General features: G+C 45.4%; 2 protein-coding genes across 2 annotated transcripts; one reads left to right on the top strand and one right to left on the bottom strand.

The window, feature by feature from the left end:
- The first annotated feature begins 9,158 nt into the window (after nt 1–9,158).
- LOC123038864 (ubiquitin-40S ribosomal protein S27a) lies at nt 9,159–9,937 on the top strand. The gene has a single exon (XM_044462282.1). It carries the CDS (start codon nt 9,261–9,263, stop codon nt 9,726–9,728), a length of 468 nt encoding a protein of 155 aa, XP_044318217.1. The 5' UTR covers nt 9,159–9,260; the 3' UTR covers nt 9,729–9,937.
- Nucleotides 9,938–20,801: 10,864 nt separating this feature from the next.
- LOC123038853 (probable GTP diphosphokinase CRSH1, chloroplastic) lies at nt 20,802–24,037 on the bottom strand. Its single transcript, XM_044462280.1, has 4 exons — nt 23,545–24,037; nt 21,976–22,908; nt 21,281–21,559; nt 20,802–21,168 (listed from the first exon to the last, which is right to left on the bottom strand). The coding sequence occupies exons 1-4, from the start codon at nt 23,944–23,946 to the stop codon at nt 21,031–21,033; spliced, it is 1,752 nt and encodes a 583-aa protein (XP_044318215.1). The 5' UTR covers nt 23,947–24,037; the 3' UTR covers nt 20,802–21,030.
- Between the last annotated feature and the right edge of the window lie 1,116 nt (nt 24,038–25,153).

Raw genomic sequence — 25,153 nt, 5'->3', positions numbered from 1 at the left:
ACCGAGTGGGCCCAGAGATACCTCTCCGTTTACACGGAGTGACAAATCCCAGTCTCGATTCGTGCCAACCCAACAGACACTTTCGGAGATACCTGTAATGCACCTTTATAGCCACCCAGTTACGTTGTGACGTTTGGTACACCCAAAGCATTCCTACGGTATCCGGGAGTTGCACAATCTCATGGTCTAAGGAAAAGATACTTGACATTAGAAAAGCTTTAGCATACGAACTACACGATCTTTGTGCTAGGCTTAGGATTGGGTCTTGTCCATCACATCATTCTCCTAATGATGTGATCCCGTTATCAACGACATCCAATGTCCATAGCCAGGAAACCATGACTATCTGTTGATCACAACGAGCTAGTCAACTAGAGGCTCACTAGGGACATATTGTGGTCTATGTATTCACACGTGTATTACGATTTCCGGATAATACAGTTATAGCATGACTAAAAGACTATTATTATGAACAAAGAAATATAATAATAACACTTTTATTATTGCCTCTAGGGCATATTTCCAACACCCCCTGCGCCAAGGTTAGAAACCCTAGGGGTGGGGGCGCCACCCTTGCCTTGGGGGGCAAGGCACCCCCTTGGCCGTCGCCCCCCCTAGGAGATTGGATCTCCTAGGGTCGGCGCCCCCCCTAGGCACCCTATATATAGTGGGGGGGAGGGAGGGCTCCGCACCCAAGCCCCTGGCCTCTCCCTCTCCCTCCCGTGACACTCCTCCGTCTCCCAGCGCTTGGCGAAGCCCTACCGAGATCACTGTTGCTTCCACCACCACGTCGTCGTGCTGCTGGATCTTCATCCTCTCCTCCCCCTTGCTGGATCAAGAAGGAGGAGATGTCTCCCAACCGTGCGTGTGTTGAACGCGGAGGTGCCGTCCGTTCGGCACTAGGTCATCGGTGATTTGAATCACATCCAGTACGACTCCATCAACCCCGTTCTCTTGAACGCTTCTGCTCGTGATCTACAAGGGTATGTAGATGGACTCCTCTCTCCCTCATTGCTAGATGACTCCATAGATTGATCTTGGTGATGCGTAGAAAATTTTAAAATTCTGCTACGTTCCCCAACAGTGGCATCATGAGCTAGGTCTATGCGTAGTTACTATGCACGAGTAGAACACAAAGTAGTTGTGGGCGTCGATATTGTCAATTTGCTTGCCGTCACTAGTCTTATCTTGATTCGGCGACATCGTGGGATGAAGCGGCCTGGACCAACCTTACACGTACGCTTACGTGAGACCGATTCCACCGACTGACATGCACTAGTTGCATAAGGTGGCCGACGGGTGTCTGCCTCTCCCACTTTAGTCGGATCGGATTCGATGAACAGGGTCCTTATGAAGGGTAAATAGAAATTGGCAATTCACATTGTGGTTTCGGCGTAGGTAAGAAACGTTCTTGCTAGAAACCTATAGCAGCCACGTAAAAACTTGCAATAACAATTAGAGGACGTCTAACTTGTTTTTGCAGCAAGTGTTTTGTGATGTGATATGGCCAAAGGTTGTGATGAATGATGAATGATATATGTGATGTATGAGATTGATCATGTTCTTGTAATAGGAATCACGACTTGCATGTCGATGAGTATGACAACCGGCAGGAGCCATAGGAGTTGTCTTAATTTATTTATGACCTGCGTGTCAACATAAACGTCATGTAATTACTTTACTTTATTGCTAAAGCGTTAGCCATAGTAGTAGAAGTAATAGATGACGAGACAACTTCAAGAAGACACGATGATGGAGATCATGATGATGGAGATCATGGTGTCATGCCGGTGACAACGATGATCATGGAGCCCCGAAGATGGAGATCAAAGGAGCAAATGATATTGGCCATATCATGTCACTATTTGATTGCATGTGATGTTTATCATGTTTTACATCTTATTTGCTTAGAATGACGGTAGCTTAAATAAGATGATCCCTCGTAATAATTTCAAGAAAGTGTTCCCCCTAACTGTGCACCGTTGCAAAGGTTCGTTGTTTCGAAGCACCACGTGATGATCGGGTGTGATAGATTCTAACGTTCGAATACAACGGGTGTAAGACAGATTTACACACGCAATACACTTAGGTTGACTTGACGAGCCTAGCATGTACAGAAATGGCCTCGGAACACAGAAGACCGAAAGGTCGAGCATGAGTCGTATAGAAGATACGATCAACATGAAGATGTTCACCGATGTTGACTAGTCCGTCTCACGTGATGATCGGCCACGGCCTAGTTAACTCGGATCATGTTATACTTAGATGACTGGAGGGATGTCTATCTGAGTGGGAGTTCATTTAATAATTTGATTAGATGAACTTAATTATCATGAACTTAGTCTAAAATCTTTACAATATGTCTTGTAGATCAAATGGCCCATGTTGTCCTCAACTTCAACGCGTTCCTAGAGAAAACCAAGCTGAAAGACGATGGCAGCAACTATACGGACTGGGTCCGGAACCTGAGGATCATCCTCATAGCTGCCAAGAAAGATTATGTCCTAGAAGCACCGCTAGGTGACGCACCCGTCCCATAGAACCAAGACGTTATGAACGCTTGGCAGACACGTGCTAATGATTACTCCCTCGTTTAGTGCGGCATGCTTTACAGCTTAGAGCCGGGGCTCCAAAAGCGTTTTGAGAGACACGGAGCATATGAGATGTTCGAAGAGCTGAAAATGGTTTTTCAAGCTCATGCCCGGGTCGAGAGATATGAAGTCTCCGACAAGTTCTTCAGCTGTAAGATGGAGGAAAATAGTTCTGTCAGCGAGCACATACTTAAAATGTCTGGGTTGCATAACCGCTTGACTCAGCTGGGAGTTAATCTCCCGGATGACGCGGTCATTGACAGAATCCTTCAGTCGCTTCCACCGAGCTACAAGAGCTTTGTGATGAACTTCAATATGCAGGGGATGGAAAAGACCATTCCTGAAGTATTTGCAATGCTGAAATCAGCAGAGATAGGAGTCAACAAGGAACATCAAGTGTTGATGGTGAATAAAACCACTAAGTTCAAGAAAGGCAAGGGTAAGAAGAACTTCAAGAAGGACGGCAAGGGAGTTGCCGCGCCCGGTAAGCAAGCTGCCGGGAAGAAGCCAAAGAATGGACCCAAGCCCGAGACTGAGTATTTTTATTGCAAGGGAAGTGGTCACTGGAAGCGGAACTGCCCCAGATACTTAGCGGACAAGAAGGCCGGCATCACGAAAGGTATATGTGATATACATGTAATTGATGTGTACCTTACCAGTACTCGTAGTAGCTCCTGGGTATTTGATACCGGTGCGGTTGCTCACATTTGTAACTCAAAGCAGGAGCTGCGGAATAAGCGGAGACTGGCGAAGGACGAGGTGACGATGCGCGTCGGGAATGGTTCCAAGGTCGATGTGATCGCCGTCGGCACGCTACCTCTACATTTACCTACGGGATTAGTTTTAAACCTCAATAATTGTTATTTAGTGCCAGCTTTGAGCATGAACATTGTATCAGGATCTCGTTTAATTCGAGATGGCTACTCATTTAAATCCGAGAATAATGGTTGTTCTATTTATATGAGAGATATGTTTTATGGTCATGCTCCGATGGTGAATGGTTTATTCTTAATGGATCTCGAGCGTAATGCTACACGTATTCATAGTGTGAATACCAAAAGATGTAAGGTTGATAATGATAGTCCCACATACTTGTGGCACTGCCGCCTTGGTCACATAGGTGTCAAACACATGAAGAAGCTCCATGCAGATGGACTTTTAGAGTCTCTTGATTACGAATCATTTGACACGTGCGAACCATGCCTCATGGGTAAAATGACCAAGACTCCATTCTCAGGAACAATGGAGCGAGCAACCAACTTATTGGAAATCATACATACTGATGTATGCGGTCCAATGAGTGTTGAGGCTCGCGGTGGCTATCGTTATGTTCTCACCCTCACCGATGACTTGACTAGATATGGGTAATTCTACTTAGTGAAACACAAGTCTGAGACCTTTGAAAAGTTCAAGGAATTTCAGAGTGAGGTTGAGAATCAACGTGACAGGAAAATCAAGTTCTTGCGATCAGATCATGGGGGAGAATACTTGAGTCATGAATTTGGCACACACTTAAGAAAATGTGGAATAGTTTCACAACTAATGCCGCCTGGAACACCTCAGCGTAATGGTGTGTCTGTACGTCATAATCGCACTCTATTAGATATGGTGCGATCTATGATGTCTCTTACCGATTTACCGCTATCATTTTGGGGCTATGCTTTACAGACTGCCGCATTCACTTTAAATAGGGCTCCATCGAAATCCGTTGAGACGACACCGTATGAATTATGGTTTGGGAAGAAACCTAAACTGTCGTTTCTAAAAGTTTGGGGATGCGATGCTTATGTCAAGAAACTTCAACCTGAAAAGCTCGAACCCAAGTCGGAAAAATGCGTCTTCATAGGATACCCTAAAGAAACTATTGGGTATACCTTCTACCTCAGATCCGAAGGCAAGATCTTTGTTGCCAAGAATGGGTCCTTTCCAGGGAAAGAGTTTCTCTCGAAAGAAATAAGTGGGAGGAAGGTAGAACTTGATGAAGTATTACCTCTTGAACCGGTAAGTGGCGCATCTCAAGAAAATGTTCCTGAGGTGCCTGCACCGACTAGAGAGGAAGTTGATGATGATGATCATGAAACTTCAGATCAAGTTGCTACTGAACTTCGTAGGTCCACAAGGACACGTTCCGCACCAGAGTGGTACGGCAACCCTGTCTTGGAAATCATGTTGTTAGACAACGGTGAACCTTCGAACTATGAAGAAGCGATGGCGGGCCCGGATTCCGACAAATGGCTGGAAGCCATGAAATCCGAGATAGGATCCATGTATGAAAACGAAGTATGGACTTTGACTGACTTGCCCGTTGATCGGCGAGTCATAGAAAATAAATGGATCTTTAAGAAGAAGACAGACGCGGATGGTAATGTGACCATCTATAAAGCTCGGCTTGTCGCTAAGGGTTATCGGCAAGTTCAAGGGGTTGACTACGATGAGACTTTCTCACCCGTAGCGAAGCTGAAGTCCGTCCGAATCATGTTAGCAATTGCCGCATTCTATGATTATGAGATATGGCAAATGGACGTCAAAACGGCATTCCTTAATGGTTTCCTTAAGGAAGAATTGTATATGATGCAGCCAGAAGGTTTTGTCGATCCTAAGAATGCTGACAAGGTGTGCAAGCTCCAACGCTCGATTTATGGGCTGGTGCAAGCATCTCGGAGTTGGAACATTCGCTTTGATGAGATGATCAAAGCGTTTGGGTTTATGCAGACTTATGGAGAAGCCTGCATTTACAAGAAAGTGAGTGGGAGCTCTGTAGCATTTCTCATATTGTATGTGGATGACATACTGTTGATGGGAAATGATATAGAATTCTTGGAAAGCATAAAGGCCTACTTGAACAAGTGTTTTTCAATGAAGGACCTTGGAGAAGCTGCTTATATATTAGGCATCAAGATCTATAGAGATATATCGAGACGCCTCATTGGTCTTTCACAGAGTACGTACCTTGACAAGATATTGAAGAAGTTCAAAATGAATCAGTCAAAGAAGGGGTTCTTTCCTGTATTGCAAGGTACGAGATTGAGCACGGCTCAATGCCCGACCACAGCAGAAGATAGAGAAAAGATGAGTGTCATCCCCTATGCCTCGGCCATAGGGTCTATCATGTATGCTATGCTGTGTACCAGACCTGATGTAAACCTTGCCGTAAGTTTGGTAGGAAGGTACCAAAGTAATCCCGGCATGGAACACTGGACAGCGGTCAAGAATATCCTGAAGTACCTAAAAAGGACTAAGGAAATGTTTCTCATTTATGGAGGTGATGAAGAGCTCGTCGTAAAGGGTTACGTCGATGCTAGCTTCGACACAGATCTGGATGACTCTAAGTCACAAACCGGATACGTGTATATTTTGAATGGTGGGGCAGTAAGCTGGTGCAGTTGCAAGCAAAGCGTTGTGGCGGGATCTACATGTGAAGCGGAGTACATGGCAGCCTCGGAGGCAGCACATGAAGCAGTCTGGGTGAAGGAGTTCATTACGGACCTAGGAGTCATACCCAATGCGTCGGTCCCGATGACTCTCTTCTGTGACAACACTGGAGCTATTGCCCTTGCCAAGGAGCCCAGGTTTTACAGGAAGACCAGGCATATCAAGCGTCGCTTCAACTCCATTCGTGAAAGTGTTCAAAATGGAGACATAGAGATTTGTAAAGTACATACGGACCTGAATGTAGCCGATCCGTTGACTAAACCACTCCCTAGAGCAAAACATGATCAACACTAGAACTGCATGGGTGTTCGATTCATCACAATGTAACTAGAATATTGACTCTAGTGCAAGTGGGAGACTGTTGGAAATATGCCCTAGAGGCAATAATAAAATGGTTATTATTATATTTCTTTGTTCATGATAATTGTCTATTGTTCATGCTATAATTGTGTTATCCGGAAATCGTAATACATATGTGAATACATAGACCACAACACGCCCCTAGTGAGCCTCTAGTTGACTAGCCCGTTGATCAAAGGATAGTCATGGTTTCCTGACTATGGACATTAGATGTCATTGATAACGGGATCACATCATTAGGAGAATGATGTGATGGACAAGACCCAATCCTAAGCTTAGCTCAAAGATCGTGTAGTTCGTTTGCCGTAGCTTTTCTGAATGTCAAGTATCATTTCCTTAGACCATGAGATTGTGCAACTCCCGGATACCGTAGGAGTGCCTTGGGTGTGCCAAACGTCACAACGTAACTGGGTGACTATAAAGGTACATTACAGGTATCTCCGAAAGTGTCTGTTGGGTTGGCACGAATCGAGATTGGGATTTGTCACTCCGTATGACGGAGAGGTATCTCTGGGCCCACTCGGTAATGCATCATCATAATGAGCTCAAAGTGATCAAGTGATTGATCACGGGATCATGCATTACGGTACGAGTAAAGTGACTTGCCGGTAACGAGACTGAACTAGGTATTGGGATACCGACGATCGAGTCTCGGGCAAGTAACGTACCGATTGACAAAGGGAATTGTATACGGATTGATTGAATCCTCGACATCGTGGTTCATCCGATGAGATCATCGTGGAGCTTGTGGGAGCCAACATGGGTATCCAGATCCCGCTGTTGGTTATTGACCGGAGAGGCTTCTCGGTCATGTCTGCATGTCTCCCGAACCCGTAGGGTCTACACACTTAAGGTTCGATGACGCTAGGGTTGTAGAGATATTAGCACACGATAACCCGAAAAGTTGTTCGGAGTCCCGGATGAGATCCCGGACGTCACGAGGAGTTCCGGAATGGTCCAGAGGTAAAGATTTATATATAGGAAGTCCATTTCGGTCATCGGGAAGGTTTCGGGGTCACCGGTATTGTACCGGGACCACCGGAAGGGTCCCGGGGGTCCACCGGGTGGGGCCACCTATCCCGGAGGGCCCCATGGGCTGAAGTGGGAGGGGAACCAGCCCCTAGTGGGCTGGTGCGCCCCCCCACTTGGGCCTCCCCATGCGCCTAGGGTTAGAAACCCTAGGGGTGGGGGCGCCGCCCTTGCCTTGGGGGGCAAGGCACCCCCTTGGCCGTCGCCCCCCTAGGAGATTGGATCTCCTAGGGCCGCCCCCCCTAGGCACCCTATATATAGTGGGGGGGGGGGGAGGGCTGCGCACTCAAGCCCCTGGCCTCTTCCTCTCCCTCCCGTGACACTCCTCCGTCTCCCAGCGCTTGGCGAAGCCCTGCCGAGATCACCGTTGCTTCCACCACCACGTCGTCGTGCAGCCGGATCTTCATCAACCTCTCCTTCCCCCTTGCTGGATCAAGAAGGAGGAGACGTCTCCCAACCGTATGTGTGTTGAACGCGGAGGTGCCGTCTGTTCGGCACTAGGTCATCGGTGATTTGAATCACGTCGAGTACGACTCCATCAACCCCGTTCTCTTGAATGCTTCCGCTCGTGATCTACAAGGTTATGTAGATGCACTCCTCTCTCCCTCGTTGCTAGATAACTCCATAGATTGATCTTGGTGATGCGTAGAAAATTTTAAAATTCTACTACGTTCCCCAACAGGAGAAGGCAAAGCGAGAAAGTGTGACGGCCAAGATGATAAATAGGTTTGAAGACATCTTGATGAACAAGGAGGAGGCATACATCAAGCGCTCTGACATTAAGGTGGAAAAAAGCAGAGAAATTTGACTTGTCAATGAAGGCGATCGAGAAGAAATTCAAGCTTGAACGGAAGAGGGCGATGATTGAATAGAAGAAGGCCAAACTCCAGCAGAAGAAGGTGGAGACCGCGGCCGCTTTGGAGGACACGAAGATGCTCACCTTCAAGGTGACATAATTGAATGACGATGCAAGAATGATTGTGCAAGCCGCCCGCTTCAAGACGTTGCAGCGGCAGAAGAATGATATGGAGAGGACGGAGCAGGAGGAGATCGAGGCGGTAGAGAAGTAGGCGGATGCCGAAGCGGAGGCGGCCTACATGGCGGCAACGACAAATTGAACGTAGAGGCTCGGATTGACGATCCGGCAAGACAAAATGCATGGACTGCCATACTATTATTCTTTCGTGATCGGGCATGTAAAAATTAAGCATCCTTAGTCTTTTTTTGGTAGTGATCGTCCGATGATGTGACCCGACACACACTACGGATCAAACATATTTGAATTTCAAATTGCCTTTTATTGGTGGACATATAGTGGCTAGCATTGGATGACTGGCTCCCCCACCCATGTCCACGGTAGCCCCCCATGCATTCCTCGGACAAATGCAGTGTTCAGTTTACGGGTCAGCGTTGGAGCACAATTGCGAGAAATCAACTCCTGTCCGAGAAATGATACCTTTTTTTTCCTTTAGGAAATACAGTAGAAATGAATCCCCCTTTAGTGAACTTCTTGGCGTCTGTACGGAGATATTTTTCTTCTTTCTTGTTTTGAGAATGGAGATATTTTTCTTTGAGGACAATAAAATGAACTTTTTTTTAGTGAACTGATTGACAGTGGAAATCTTGGAGCCAAAGCCCACATGAAATGGGCCACCCAAGCCTAGTCAATCCACACCCAGCCCAAAAGTACCGTCCACGGAGGGAGCCCAGACGCCCATTCTCCTTATAAAGCCAGACTGCTCCAGGCCTCCCAAACCCTAGCCTCCACTCCGCACCCCAACCCAAACCCTACCCCGCCGCCGCCGTCGCCGCCGCAGCGCGCGGAGGCGACCTCCCACCGCCGCCAAGATGCAGATCTTCGTGAAGACCCTGACGGGCAAGACCATCACGCTGGAGGTGGAGTCCTCGGACACCATCGACAACGTCAAGGCCAAGATCCAGGACAAGGAGGGCATCCCGCCGGACCAGCAGCGCCTCATCTTCGCCGGTAAGCAGCTCGAGGACGGCCGCACCCTCGCCGACTACAACATCCAGAAGGAGTCCACCCTCCACCTGGTGCTCCGCCTCCGCGGCGGCGCCAAGAAGCGCAAGAAGAAGACCTACACCAAGCCCAAGAAGCAAAAGCACAAGCACAAGAAGGTGAAGCTCGCCGTCCTCCAGTTCTACAAGGTCGACGACGCCACCGGCAAGGTGACCAGGCTCAGGAAGGAGTGCCCCAACGCCGACTGCGGCGCGGGCACCTTCATGGCCAACCACTTCGACCGCCACTACTGCGGCAAGTGCGGCCTCACCTACGTCTACAACCAGAAGGCTTAGAGGTTGCTTGCGATTGCTCTGCTCTTTTACTCTACCTATCGAGAGTCGAACTCACTTAGATGTGTCCCGTTTGTCGTTTAAACTGAAACCTTGAGTCTTATGTTTCCTGAATATTTCATCGCCTACTGCTGTAACGCGATGCGTGCTTAAATTTTGGTGTCCGTATGCTATCAGTCTAAATGCTTTTAATCTATTCCATGTCCGTATTCTATGCTTTGTTGATCTTAATAAGGTGGTGTGATCACGGAGAGATGTATCCTGTTGATACATGTGTTCTTGAGCTTATAACATGTTATTGCAGGTGTTTCTAGATTAGCCAATAGCTATGCAGGTCTTACATGTTGATGAATATTTTGCTATTGCTCTTATGTGTTGATTCTTTGAGGTGTGTGATCTTTGTCACTTGCAATTAGAATTCAGTTCATTCCAAGCGATCGTGTGGTTGGTATGTTCTAGATATATTTGTTGGTTCATACATAGATGTGTCTGAAACTGTGAGTACATGTAGTCAGTTACCTTGGCTGTAGACGGTGGCAGTTCGATGATTGCTAGCGTGGAGCATAGTCCTGCCTTGTGGTTTAACCATCAGTTTTGTGTGTGATCAGCATTCACCATTGCCTACCTTTGGTGGTAATATTGGTTGGGTCTACCGTGCCATATGTCTATTGGTTTACAAATTGTAGATGTAGGTGAGTTTTGCTGTTCTCTTGGGATGTGATAGGATTACTTTACAAGTGCCGACGTAATCAGTGGGCTGGTTCAGTATCTAGGTATGTTTAGCCAATTTGATTTCAGAATTGGCCCAACGCTGTTTAGGCAACAGTGGCATTGCTGCTTATGCCCTGCCAATGGCCCTGTAGCTGGGATTTAGTACTCCCTCCGTTCCAGATTCTAGTGCGTATAGTTTTTTGGCTTCGATTCCGATATGTAGTGCGCATAAGGGCTGTGAAGCTGTTTTGGACGAAATAACCCTCAACTGGTTCACGGCAGTGCAGCAGCAGGTACCCATGTGCGTGACAGACCAAGCAGGGGGAGTGGTAATTCTTGTCCAAACAAAAGACGCCAGCTCATGCATTGGTATAAGTGCCCCAGCCAAAGGCGCACTATAAAGAGGAATGGAGGGAGTACTTTTTACCGCTGTTCAAGAATTCGTCCTATTAATCAGTTAACGGGCCAGTTAATTGCTACTCGTAGGATGGCCTGTGAGACCGTGAGATCGATTAATCGTTGTTGGCCCATTAACTTAGGGGCAAACACAACCCAAAGTTTTGGCCCGTAACCCCTCCAATCCCCCTCTCACTCAATAGCTAGGGTTCGACCAAATTATTACATATTTGGTATATTACATAATGGAGAGTATGATATAATACCTGGAAATGTTGGTAGGTTCCTATTTAATCTACCGATTAATCTAGATAATAGGCTGATTCACTGATTAATCGCTACTCCAATCTAGATAATAGGCTGATTCACTGATTAATCGCTACTCCCAAGCCGGCCGAGAAACTATCAGTTACCGATTTCCTTAACAATGCTTTTTACTGCTGATGTTGTTTGCGGATGAAACATGTGACTATCGATTTTCTTAACAATTCTTTTTACTGCTGATGTTTGCGGATGAAACATGTGACTGGAATTTTCACGTCTTTGTCTCCGCGCAAGCCTAAGGTTGTTGTTGTGGTCGTGCAATTTCATTATTAGCTGTGATCAGCGGCAGCGTAGAAACCCAGTTCGGATCCATCTTTGCACATCTTCATCTCTCTTTGTGTTGGTGAGATCCATCTTGTCCATTCATCTTCATAATGTTCTTGTGTGTTAGTATGGTATTTTTTTTTGTTTTGTACCATGTTCTCCAACATTGTCTGGTCCCAAAATTGTATATAATCAGTATGACCCTTAACAATTTAGGCCAACCATAGTAGACCTTGATTTGCCCAAATACATATGGTCCCAAAATGGGCCGAACAAATGGGCCAAACGACATGAGATGACCCAGTAAATTCTAATAGGCCTCTGTTGGACCAACACTTTGATGGATAGGATGACAAGTTGACTAACGACACAATCACGACGCCATTAACAGCGGCTGCCACGTGCCAGTCTTCTCCCATGTCAACCGGTCACCCGGGACAAAAACACTTCCATGACAAGACATTTTTCTCATGGAAAAGCACACTTCAATAACAAAAACCGAGTTTTGTCATTGAAGTGATCTATGACCGACATAGGCCCAGTTCTTTTGCCAGAATCTGGGGATTCTCGCAGAATCCGACCCCTACCCAGCTTCTCTCAGAATCTTTGAGCCTCATTTGTTTTACAATCCTATCTAGTTAGGGTCTAATTAGATAGGATTGTAAAACAAATGAGGCTGAAAGATTTTGGGAGAAGCTGGGTAGGGGCCGGATTCTGGGAGAATCTAGGGATTCTAGCAAAAGAACTGGGCCATAGTATGACATCTTGACTCAAACATAGATTTGTCATGAGCGCAAATCGATGACAAAAACCTGCACCTTCTATCATGAAGGTGTATTGTCAATGTATTTTTTTAGCGTAGTGGATATATGGCATCAATGCTCTAAAGTCTCACGTCAATTTATGTGATGTTGCGGGGCAAAAGTTGGGGTTGCCGTGTCACTATAAGGATGACATTCCTGGTCAGATCCGGGCCCTTGATCAACCCCTAGACTCCTATGGTCTTCCTAATGAAGAGTGCTCCAGCAGTGTGCCTTGAGGTCCCCCTTATGGAAATCTACAAGGGTGAGGAGATATTCTAGCAGCTGCAGAGCCGGCAGAATTGTCTTCTGAAGGGTGATGCCAACACCACCTACTTTCATGCCATTGTGAATGGGAGAAGGTGAAAGAAAGTGCAACATCTAGTTTGGACGATTTCCTCCTGGAGAAGTCCAAGGACATTTTAGAACCTTGATCAGTGGTCAACGACTATTGGCATGAGGGGGGCAAGGTCTTAGCCACCGAGAATGCGAATCTCACCTTCCCATTCTTAACCGAGGAGGCTATTTGAGCTATCATGGAGACGAAGGCACCCTTATCGTTAACCTTGTAGTTGATGTTGTCCAGTTATCTTGGAGAAGGCCAAGATATATAGTTACATCTTTGGTGCGGTTGGGAAAATTGTCTCAAGAAGGGTATCACCTCAAGTTCATGATAACAACTTGATCATGGTAGAAGGAACAAAACCTGTCATTGTCTATCTCAAATTCCCCCGTATACTTTGAGGCTATGTGTGGTCTCAAGATGAACTTCAGAAGAGCGAAGTGGTGATCATGAGTTACCCTCCCAAGGATCAATCACAAATGCATGACACTGGGAACAAAAGATGGGCAGATTGATTCCAGTGTGATACATGCGTGAATGATACCTAAAATTAAATGTAAAATAAAATTGAAATAATACAAACCGTCTAATTTCCATGAAGTCAACATGCGTACACCAACGTGAATATGACAATGATGAATAGATTATACTTCAGTTGGCACTAACTAGCAATGTTCATGGCTGGTACCTAGAGGCAACAATGAAACTGTAAAATATAGGAAAAATGTATGAAAACTTGGTGACAAACATACATGCCACTTGGCAAGAAAGATTGGCGGCTCAGTTCCAGTGTGATACATGCATAGGTTGTACCATGACAAGGAAGCAAAACAATGTTCCAGGATGCAATAAAAGAAATGGTTTTAGTTGTGATAAAGTACTATGCAATAAACGTTTCCGTTGTGATAAAAGATACAAGTCTAACAAAACAATATGCGAGTAATCGGAAAAAAGGAAATGTGTTCAAATTTCCTATTAATATACAACATTTCTGATAGAAATCTTTAGAATGACCCTCATAATGTAATAAATAAGAACATAAATGCAGGTCCACGGTGATTACTGTCTAGATTATTAGACTATGCGATCACTATACACCCATGAACTAGGCTCACTTTCTTACAAATAATCACATTGCCACAAATGGGCCCACGAAATAGGCAAACAACATGCACAAGATAGAAAAACAAGCTAAATGTATAGATGAGAGTGACAAAGAGAGAATATTTTGGCAAAATTGTTGTGAGCAACAAAGCACTCATGTAGGGAGAATAGCTAAAATTATACTGGTTGTCCTAGCCATCCACATGGACGGTCAACACAAGTCAAAGAGGTTAACATAAGTCCAAGCAAGCTATCAAGGGCCCAACCGCCCAAGCAAGCTATCTCGCTCAACATAAGTCCAAACAAATCTTCATGGCCAGCGAGTCAAAGGAAATGAGAAAATAAAAGGAGGCAATTACGTTGGTGATGCTAGAACTTGGCGTAAACGGCCACTTTGGTGCTAGAAGTTGTGTTGTACATTGAAGTGGTGCAAAAACTTGACTCGGAGGTGCAAATACAGTGCGAATCGGGTTGATATACGGATTCTGCGCTGACTAGGCGTGTGGGTCAGGCTGTCAGCCACTGGACCTGAGGGAGAAGGCCGGTGGTCTGATTTTTTCCGAAACCCCCCTCAGAATATATCTTTTTGTAAAAAAGTACCCGCTGGTCAAAATAAACAGGAAAAAGGCAAGATCAAGACTCGAACACGCAACCAGGTATAGAGAGTAAACCAGTACAACAAGTACGCTGTCCATGTCACGACGTTCTAATTGGATAACTATCCTATATGTATTCACCAATTGTTTTAGCAACATGAATTTAGCAGGTACGCATCTAAAGTTCAAACGGGCTGTAGATATTTCGGCCCATTTTGCACGCGCTGTTTTTTAAAGATATATTTATAAAATGTAAGTTATCAAAATTATGTTTAAATGTGCTATAAACTTTATACAATCAAACCATGACTAGTAAATAAAAACATTTAAATATACACCCATGTACTATATAAAATATTTAGTTAATACAGAAATTTAAAATGTATATTAAATAAAAACGTTCATGTATTATTTTCAAAACGTTGGTACATTTATTTTAAAAACTACCAAGCATACAAACGAAATACCTTATCTTCGTGTATTATTTCAATACACAGTGGTATATTGAAAATATTTATGAATTATAAAAATGTATAACAAAATTAAAATGATACAATTTCTTTTAAAATTACATTTTAAAATATTATTCTATTATAAAAATATATACTGCTTTCAAATATAGGTCATGAGTAAAAAATATAGACATGTGAATAATTATAGATATTAAGTGAATGTTTGTATTCATCATTTTAAAATTAAATATAAGCCATGAGTTTATACTTTCTTTGTATTCATTATACATTGTATCTAATATACATTTTAATATCCGTATTAACTAAATAATTTACACACACATGGGTATATATTTCATTGTTTTCATTTACATAATATTGATAATACACAAATATTGGAACATAATTTTTATTACTTCCGTTTTAAAATATCTTATAAATATAGCTTGTGCAAAATGAGAAGTTAGAGTTATGGAGACAAACCTTGGAATCGAAAGGGTTTAGGCTTAGTAGAACTAAAATCAAGTACATGATGTGCGGTTTCAGTACTACTAGCTGTGAGGAGGAGGAGGTTAGCCTTGATGGCCAGGTGGTACCTCGGAAGGACACCTTTCGGTATTTGGGGTCAATGTTGCAGGAGGATGGGGGTATTGATGAAGATGTGAACCATCGAAACAAAGCCGGATGGATGAAGTGGCGCCAAGCTTCTGACATTCTCTGTGACAAGAGAGTGCCACAAAAGCTAAAAGGCAAGTTCTACAGGACGGCGGTTCGACCCGCAATGTTGTATGGCGCGGAGTGTTGGCCGACTAAAAGGCGACATGTTCAACAGTTAGGTGTGGCGGAGATGCGTATGTTGAGATGGATGTGTGGCCACACGAGGAAGGATCGAATCCGGAATGATGATATACGAGATAGAGTTGGGGTAGCACCAATTGAGGAGAAGCTTGTCCAACATCGTTTGAGATGGTTTGGGCATATTCAGCGCAGGCCTCCAGAAGCTCCAGTGCATAGCGGACGGCTAAAGCGTGCGGAGAATGTCAAGAGAGGACGGGGTCGACCGATTTTGACATGGGAGGAGTCCGTTAAGAGAGACCTGAAGGATTGGAGTATCGACAAAGAGCTAGCTATGGACAGGGGTGCGTGGAAGCTTGCTATCCATGTGCCAGAGCCATGAGTTGGTTGCGAGATCTTATGGGTTTCACCTCTAGCCTACCCCAATTTGTTTGGAACTAAAGGCTTTGTTGTTGTTGTTGTTGTTGTATAGCTTGTGCAAAATGGGCTGCAATATCTCCAGCCCATTTAAGCTCCATAAGCGTCATTGCTAAATATTTATGCTGCCGTTATCGTTTCCTTGACGACTCGCAGGGTTAAGTGGTTGGCCAGTTGTTTTGGTAGCCTGTGGACGCGGGTTCAAAACCTGCCCTGAATCTTTTTCTGTTAAAATTTTCAGGCGGGACCCCCTGGGCATAGAGAAGTAAAATGCCACATACATATGTTTTTTTTGTCAAAATAATATTTTTTGTTGAGGGGGTTTTCGAAAAAAAACATTCTTTTTGGTCACTCGCTGACAGCGGAACCACGCACCTAGTCAACACAGATAATGTATCTATACTATACTATATAGCGTATCAGTTTTGAAAGTTTGATTTCATGCATCAAAATGCATTCCTGGCCGTTCATTGGGCTCCATCCGACGGCTTATAATGCAGGGATTCGCCGCTACAGTAGCATCAGTGTTGTCTGCGTCACTCTATAAGCATCTAGGAGTTTGTATTAGCACGGAGTAGCGACCCCACTGCATGTCAGTTCTTTGGAGCTAACAAAGTCACACCATGCCATAGTCGAGTCGCCTAGAGCAGTGCAAATTGTTTTACTACAGATGCCCGCAGAGCTACGTGGCACGTGTGGTTGCAGACACAAGTGGGATCTGTACCACTAAGTCTGACAGGAGGTAACTTAAAAAAAGTCTGACAGAAGGTGAAAAATAAGAATAAAAAATTAAAAGGTAAACAAAACAAACCAGTGCATAGCGCACATATGAACCTGTCTCACGTGCAATTTTGGGTGGAAAGTTACAGTAAAACATAGCCATAGGTAGAGGAGGCACTACCTAAACCTAAGTACGTACATACATATGAACCTGTTTTAAAAAAATGGATTTTGAACGTGTGTTAAAATGTGAAAAAATACCAAATAAAATTTCATGCATACATCTTCGCAATATATATGCGCGATACAAAGTTTTACGAAAAAATATTTTTTTATTTTGCCTCCGCATAAAAGACAAATTTCAGTGCTTCTAAGTAACATTTTACGACATGTTGTTTTGTCTTTTTTGCATATGCAAAAAAAATGTTTTTCCGTGAAAGTTTCTGTGCAGGGATAGAACATGGAGATGTGCGCGTGCAGCTTTTTTAATTTTTTTTGAGGATTTAGAAATGTGTTTCCAAGGCGAGTTCATATATACCCTGGTTCATTTATATATTTTCCGCAATTGGGACTTTAATTTTTTTGCAAATTACATATTCATGTGATAGTTACTGTCGTAAGAACGTGACAAGCTTTCTTATGCTAATTTCTATTATTTTCTTTATGCTTTCATACATGCACAATGGTCATTTGTCTTGAATCATTTCTCCAGGCATTTTCATGACTTATTTTCACCGAAATCACTTTGCAACGTAAAGACGCGCATTGCGCGTGCACGCATACTAGTATTGTTAGAATAAATACGAGGCATACCGTTAATTATTCAAGGACCAAGCAATCGCACGAGCACCACACCGAGATTTGTTAACGAGGTTCACCGATATGGCTACATCCCCGGGGCCTGACTATGGACGCTCCTCCCCATGACACCGCTACAATACCGCACCCGGTTACCCTGGACACCGGCACATGCCGCTGGCTTCCCCTGCGTTCCGGTGCTATTATGTTGATATAGGTTATATCGTGTGTTTACCCCCGCTATATATGAGAGGCCTAGGATACAAGTGTCCTATTAGGACACGACTCCATATCCTATCTAAACACAATATTACTCAGAGTCCAACTGTAACCTACCCTGTACACAATATTTGACACAACTCTAACAAACTCCACCTTGGCGAATATTCTCCATCACCTTGAATTCGTCAATGCGTCAAACTTTCATGTACATTGGATTTGAGTTTATCCCATGAGTACCACTGCTACTCCAAAGACTTCATATGACTCCACCTGCAACTTGTAGTCCCTTTTTTTCTTGACCAGAGTCAACACTCGAACGAAATTAAGTTCCATATTACTCTAGTTTGCGCTCCCAACTTCCAGAGTATCCGTCCAACGCCATCACACATTAATCACTGATCCGTGTGAAAGTGAACAACTCACATATTAGATGTCACACATAAGAGTTACCTGAACTCAACATCACCGCTCCTTTCTTGACAGCCTGTCTGAAACTTGAAGGAATTTCACCATTGCTTGTAGTCATCCCGAGTCAAATTCGCAGTTGTCTCACCACATGTATGACCACCAGAGCCCTGGCCCATCTCCATGTCCCATGCGTACCGCACGCCTCGCCGCTATTACTGCGTCGAACCTCCGCTGTCCCCGTCGAGTCTCAAGGGTCGCGAAACCACACCACTCAACCCCACTGCATAGTACCATCGATCATCACCGACCGATGACGAGTTTCACGCTTCCATCAGACCACTGGGCTCCAGTTCGAACTGCGTGCCACTCGCTTTTCCCCCTTGCTGAATAGGCTTTGATTCCCTGGATCATTACATCGCAGCCCCTCAATCCAGCTCCACCTTCAACATGACTCCATGGTAGATGATCAGTCCACCCCGCGCCCCGTCGACTTCAAGCTCTCATGTGCACCGTCTTGAATCGATCCTGCGCCATAGTCTTGTCGAAGCCACACAAGCCTCGGGCATGTGCCGCGTGTTTCCACGCCCCAGAAGTCGGTCACCATCAGCATTACGCTCCTATCTCGTCGTCGCCGATCCCACCACCGTTTTCTGTACCAACCGACATCCAAGTCGATCCATCAGACTGTCTAGTCCGACCCAGCCGAATTTGTTCGACTGTAACGACACGCTTCAAGGCTCCCAAATCGTCTTCCGCAAATTTCCATCCATCACATCACAACTCCATCCTAGCTGAATTGACTTCCCGCAACGCCTTCAATCATCACTGTCGTGCCAACAAATTTTCACACTTGTCTGCCATAACCCAAAGTTTCCAGTCCCGTTGAACATCTTCACCTCAAACCTAGTATCCGTTGACGCTATGGTTCTTTGTATGCCTGACGCTGTGAAAAAATAACTAAGATTCTTACCACGATGCACAAGTACACAGAGCGTGCATGGTAGCAAATCCAACCAAAAAATGGCCTTCACGTGGTGTCTCTTGGCTCAATCTCCAATGCTGGCTAGTTGCTTCCAAAGCTTCCTGATGGACGCGTAAGTATCAACGGAATTACTGCTTGCCGATTCGATCTGGCTGCCTTGCGTGGCACGTGAGGACTCGGTCCTCTTTTTTTTTTTTCTCAAAACAAATCTTCGGTCTCTGCTCTTGCTGTACGCGACCGTATCCAGCACGATCCACCTCTTCCGTGTCTCGCCGCCCGCAGCCTTGCGGCTTCCGCCAGCTAGGCCGGTGCCCAGCACGCGCCTTTGGGCCTCCGTATACAGCGCCCGTCGATCGTTCGATCGACCTGCTGCCTCCCTGCCCTGCGCGACGCATCGCCGCTGCCTGTACGCTCGCCCTATCAATCCAAGATCGCCGCACGTCAAGTCGTCTGCTGCTGACACATAATCACACGTGCTTCCCGCTGATCTGTTTTTTCCGACTACTTTCAACACGAACATAACTCGGTCGCTCCATCGATCTTTTCCAGTCATGGGCCTCGACCGCCGACCGATTCGACGAATTCTGCCCCACCTCTAATCAACGATCCGCTGCCTTCAAAACAACCTAGCTCATGATACCATTTGTTAGAATAAATCCGAGACATACCGTCAATCATCCGAGGACCAAGCAATCATACGAGCACCACACCAAGATTTGTTAACGAGGTTCACCGACATGTCTACATCCCCGGGGCCTGACTATGGGGCTCCTCCCTATGACACCGCTACAATACCGCACCCGGTCGCCCTGGACACCGGCACATGCCGCCGGCTTCCCCTGCGTTCCGATGCTATTATGTTGGCATATGTTACATCGTGTGTCTACCCCCGCTATATATGAGAGGCCTAGGATATAAGTGTCCTATTAGGACACGACTCCATATCCTATCTAAACACAATACTACTGAGAGTCCAACTGTAACCTACCTTGTACACAATATTCGACACAACTCTAACATATACAAAACGGGATATGCACTGTATTTGCACGCCCAAGCCAAGTTTTTGCACCCATTTGATGTACACCGCAACTTCTAGCACCAAAGTGACCATTTATATCAAGTTTTAGCACCACCGGTGTAATTGACTCAAATAAAAGACCAAGTCAAAGATGAAGGCAAGGAAGTAAAGAAGCTCAAGCCTATGAAGAGAAGCCTTCATGGGTGGCAAACTTTCTGCAGCCCAATGGGAGCACGACTCATGGACTAAAGATAGTTTTACCCTCTCACCTCCTCATCTTAAGGGTAGCCTTGTTCATTTGTCAATCACACCTAGGTTATAAATAGCCCCAATGAGCTTGTAACACACTCACTCCCACTTGAATAAACTCAAGAGAAGAGTCATTCCCTCTCCCTCTCCTCAGAACCAAGGTTTGAAAGGAGGTTAGGTTTCGGTCCAAGGCATGTTGTAAGGCTTGGACCGTCACGAGTCGTGGGGCTTCAGCAGCGGGAACGTTCTGAACCACAGTATGTCAAGCCCTTTTCCCGAGGACTCATATGACATAGGTCATGTTCCCACAAGGCGACTGCAACTATTCAAAAAACATTGTTGTGTTACTTTTTATAAGGCCGCCACACGCTGCTACTTACATTTCACTAACCCTGCTACAAAGGATACCCCTAGTCAAAAGTTGTTTTCATAACAACAACATGCTGTAAGTAACATGAGCAAAGCCATACCATATGTACAAAGTTAGAAATATATTGCAAAGTGCCACATCTAGCCTCTGCACAACGTGGGAGGACAACCTTTACTTTCTCAGACTTGCTCTATAGCTCCACATACAATCAGCAAGTATGTACAATTCAATGCTGTTAATCACATCTCAATGTAGTATTCACCAACATCAAAACTACAAGTTGGCGATCCATTTTAGTTTAGCGCAGTTCCTTAAAAGAAAGGCCCATATATTTCAGCTCACAAGCAGTTTGTCTCCCAGCTCTTTGCGGTAGAAGTGAATGAGGCCAGCGCTGTCGATTGTCTGCAGCTTATCCTTCAGTATCTTCGTGTAGTGGTCATCCCTGTCCTCCAAGCTCCTCATCAATTCAACCTGATAAGCCAGAAACACTTCGAATATATCAGAAGCTGTGTGCCCAGCAGGGCGACTTTGAGAATGCGGCTGTGTTAGGATAACTTGTCGCGGATGTATAACTTGCACCCACCTGTCTCTGGAACGACTCGAATTCATCGAAGCTCAGGGAACCATCGCTGTTTGCATCAAGGAGATGCATGAGCGCCATCGCATCCTCGCCCTCGGCACCGAGATCTTCCATCACCTCCGTGAGCTCCTCGATGCTGATCCTCCCATCACCATTTTTGTCTATAAGGCAGAAAGCCTGGTTCTTGCATTCACCTCCTCGATGATCACTGGCTGGGAGGTCTCGAAGGCGATGAGCTGCTAGTTCTGCCGCAGCCAACATAATAGCCTTGAGTCTTTTAGCCTGGAGAATATTCAAGGAATGCTGATTCTTAGTCATGCCCCCAAAATAATCTTTCAGTTCAGTCTCAGAAAAGGTATAAGAATGCTAATTTCAAGATAAAACGATGTCATGATGAAGTCAGCAGATTAGGAACATAAACCAAACTAGGTCACTACCATCTCAGCTGTGAGCTCTGAACTAACTGTTATAACCCAGTGATAATTTCAGTAAGAAGCCTCACATGCTGGATGAAATTTAGGCGTATCTTGTAGCAAGCAGCATTTTACATAACTTATGTCTGTACATGTTTTGGCCCTTGGTTCGATAAAACAACTTACCTACTATGTTTTGAAAGATACCCGAGTGCCTTGATAAATCCAGACGATTCAATGTACTTCAAAGGAAGAAAGAGAGTTGGAATTAAGTAGATGGCTCACCTCTCCGGGATCCGTAAGACCACCCTTGTAGAGAGAGTGAGACGCTTCTCCACCAATAGCAATTCTGTGCATCTCCTTGGTGCGTATTTGTATCTCCATTAGTGGCCTCGTCTTCCCAGGTTCACTTACATCGATTGCCACATGCAGGCTCTGATAGCCATTTCTTTTTGGCTGTGTCACATAGTCCTTTGTCCTACCTGGCACTTCCTTCAACAGAGCTCGAATGATTTCGTGTGTCCTGTGACAGGTCCTGGGGCCCCAATCAGTTGAGCCACCATCACATCGAGGGTCCAAGATTATCCGTAAACCAAGTATGTCATTTACTTCTTCTGGTTTCCGACCATCTTTTACTAGCTTCTTCATAGTACTGAAGCGGCTTTTGTACCGCCCTTCAATTGAGATGTCCTGCACAATCTCGGTTAGCTCATCATCAGATTTCAGTGCCTGAAGCAACTGCGCCTTGTAGGCATTTATCAAGAGCTTGCACTCGGCTTCTCGGTTCCTCAACCATTGATCGACATGGTCATAGGAATGAGGAAACAAGTACCTAAATGAAAGATCTTCCAACTCTAGCGACAGATTACCAGCCCCGACAGCATGAGCAAGTGGAGCATATATCTTCATTACTTCAAGAGATTTTACTCGCTGAAGATGCTTGGGGAGGTACTGAAGGTGTCTCATCGTATCGAGCTTCAGAGAAAGCTCCAAGATTACTGCCCGGATGTCATAGTACGAAAGGAAAAACTTTCTCAATGAGCTCGCACTTTCATCATCCAATACGTCGACCTTTGAAGGAGCAACCTTAAGCCTTAAGCTCTCGTGCAGTAAATCAGCTATGCCAGTCCCAATTTGAGCTTCTACATCGCTCATGCTTATAGTCCCTGCATCAAGCGCTTTCCTCAATATGCCGGCTGAAATAACTTCCGCATCCATCTGCCGTCATGCATACAACAAGAATTCAAAATCCCTGTTAACATGAGAGCTTAAGAGTGGATAAATAAGCCCAATGATGCTTAACCGCGTTATCATACAAAGCAGTGCAAATATCTTATGAATCACCATAACCTTGCAGGGAAATGGAGCGATTAGAAATTGGTCAAAGAGCCTAATCGTAAACATGGGTTAACTTCTGATGGTTTTTGACGATTTACTCGTCCAAGAAAGGCTCTGGCCATCAATACTGTCAGATTATATTGCCTTCAACTTATGGTATAAATGAGAAATTCAATGGAAAGTATGAACCAAAGAGTAGCGATCAGTGACATGAAACTAAATAATCATATTTAAGCCTGAGCTTAATAGTTTGTGTAACTGAAGTGTGACTGTGAAACGAGGAATGCTGAACTTACGCATTTAACAGAATTCGGCATATTGAGCTACTCATCGTTTACTTAATTGATGCAATTCTTGTTGATGCGAACTTGATCCAGGAACCCACAGGTAACAGGCCAAAAATTATTAAATTCTACCTGTTCATGCGAACACGAAAACCCACCCCCAGTCTCCAAAATCGAACGATATAATCCTATTTACGCAAACGGAACAGGGGAGGAGGCTCTGGCTCAGCACCTGGAGGTCGGCTAAGGTCGCGGCCACCGCGAGGGCTCGCGTGAGGGCCTGGCCGCCGTCGCCGTCGCGGAGGGCGGGGAGGGCCAGCTTGAGCGCGCGGAAGAGCAGGCGCGACGAGGAGGTGGTCGCCAGGCCCTCTCCCATCCTACCCGTGAGCTCGTTGAACACGCCCACAAGCTCCGCCACCAGCCGCCCTCCTCCCTCCGGCGGCGGCGTCGCCGGGGCCGATAGCGACGAGGAGGAGGAGGTGGACGGCGCGGATGGGGAAGAAAATGCAACGGAGGCAGGGAGACGCAGTCGGTGCAGGCGACGCGGGTTGGGGCGTGAGCGCAGGCCTGGGTGGTGGCGGTGCTGGTGGCGGCCGGCGGGGACGGCCGCGGCGGTGGTGGCTGCCGTCGCCATGGGTGGGGCCCGCTCCGGGGATGGATTGCAGGCGACGTGGCACTGTGGCAGCCGCTGTGCGGATATGTGATGTGGTGATTGTGATGAGGTGGCGACTGGCTCGCGCCTTGCCACGTAGGATTTGCCATCTCCGCGCGGGAAGAGACGGGGTTTTGATCGGAAAACTGAGTTTCTCCGGAAGTCCTTCGTTCAATACGCATAAACATGCGTATCAATAAAAAAAGCAAATGTTAGCATTTCTGAGCGAACGTCTACATTTGTCATATGAAATTAGATAAAATTGTAATGTTGTTGTGTAAGATTTGCCATGTCTAAAATGAAAATGGCCACGTGATGCAAAAGGTTATGAGTAAACTTGTCACGGTGCAATGCGTTCGATCTGGACTCGACATATTTGAGGGCGTCAGACTTTCAGTGTTAAAGTTTTGACATAAAATGTATACTTAGATTCATTAAAAAAAACTGTGAAACTACAATACATACATCTTTCCACGGTGATTAATGGTAGTCAGCTGTACGACTGTCCTCTCAAACACACCAAATCGTTCTTTTCACCCTCATCGTCACTTTTTCTTTAGTTTTCGCGCCAGTCGGTACTCAGCACGCCATGGTCGGCCCAATTTCTGGGCTGCTGCTCCAGATGCTGAGCTGCATGCCCTCTCGCTAGTCGGGTTGAAAATTGTGAAACACCACACGAATCGAGAGAAAGCATGTATAAGAGGCCTGCAATGTTCATCCTCTCATTAATCTTGCAGCACGTTTCAATCGTCTTCCAGCATCCGACCTAAAACCATCGGCGACACCATAATGACGGGATGAAGCTCGTCGCTCGTCACACCGTAACTGTACATTGTACGTGCAGCGATGTTACTTGCCTCTTCTTTCCAGACAGTTCCTTATATATGTTGCGAACCATCGTCCTTCTTTCTACCATTTGTCTCGCCTTCGATCTCTTGTTGTTCGACAACCAGCTCCCAAACAACACCGAGATAATCCTCTCACTAGTGTTCGTGGGCATGCGTGTGTCGAGATGAGGTGCTTTTGCTTGGCGGGCGACCCCAATGACAACACTGGTTATTTGGTCTTTTTTTATCACGCCAAATATGTGATTGATTGATTCACCTGGTTATTTGGGTTGCTGTCTGCTGGCTGTTTTTTCTCTGGATATACTGTTCTTGGAGAGGTTAAAATTGTGGCAAAATCTGTA

This window comes from Triticum aestivum, chromosome 1A (assembly GCF_018294505.1).
Source record: "Triticum aestivum cultivar Chinese Spring chromosome 1A, IWGSC CS RefSeq v2.1, whole genome shotgun sequence".
Classification (NCBI taxonomy): domain Eukaryota; kingdom Viridiplantae; phylum Streptophyta; class Magnoliopsida; order Poales; family Poaceae; genus Triticum; species Triticum aestivum.
This window is presented reverse-complemented; position numbering and strand designations above follow the sequence as displayed.

What these genes read in the sequence shown, in the direction of transcription:
- LOC123038853 (XM_044462280.1), bottom strand. Translation starts at nt 23,946, where the DNA reads ATGGCGACGGCAGCCACCACCGCCGCGGCCGTCCCCGCCGGCCGCCAC. An exon ending in CGACCTTAGCCGACCTCCAG is followed by an intron (nt 22,909 to 23,544) that starts GTGCTGAGCCAG and finishes GCATGACGGCAG; the next exon opens with ATGGATGCGGAAGTTATTTC. An exon ending in GTCTTACGGATCCCGGAGAG is followed by an intron (nt 21,560 to 21,975) that starts GTGAGCCATCTA and finishes AATATTCTCCAG; the next exon opens with GCTAAAAGACTCAAGGCTAT.
- LOC123038864 (XM_044462282.1), top strand. Translation starts at nt 9,261, where the DNA reads ATGCAGATCTTCGTGAAGACCCTGACGGGCAAGACCATCACGCTGGAG.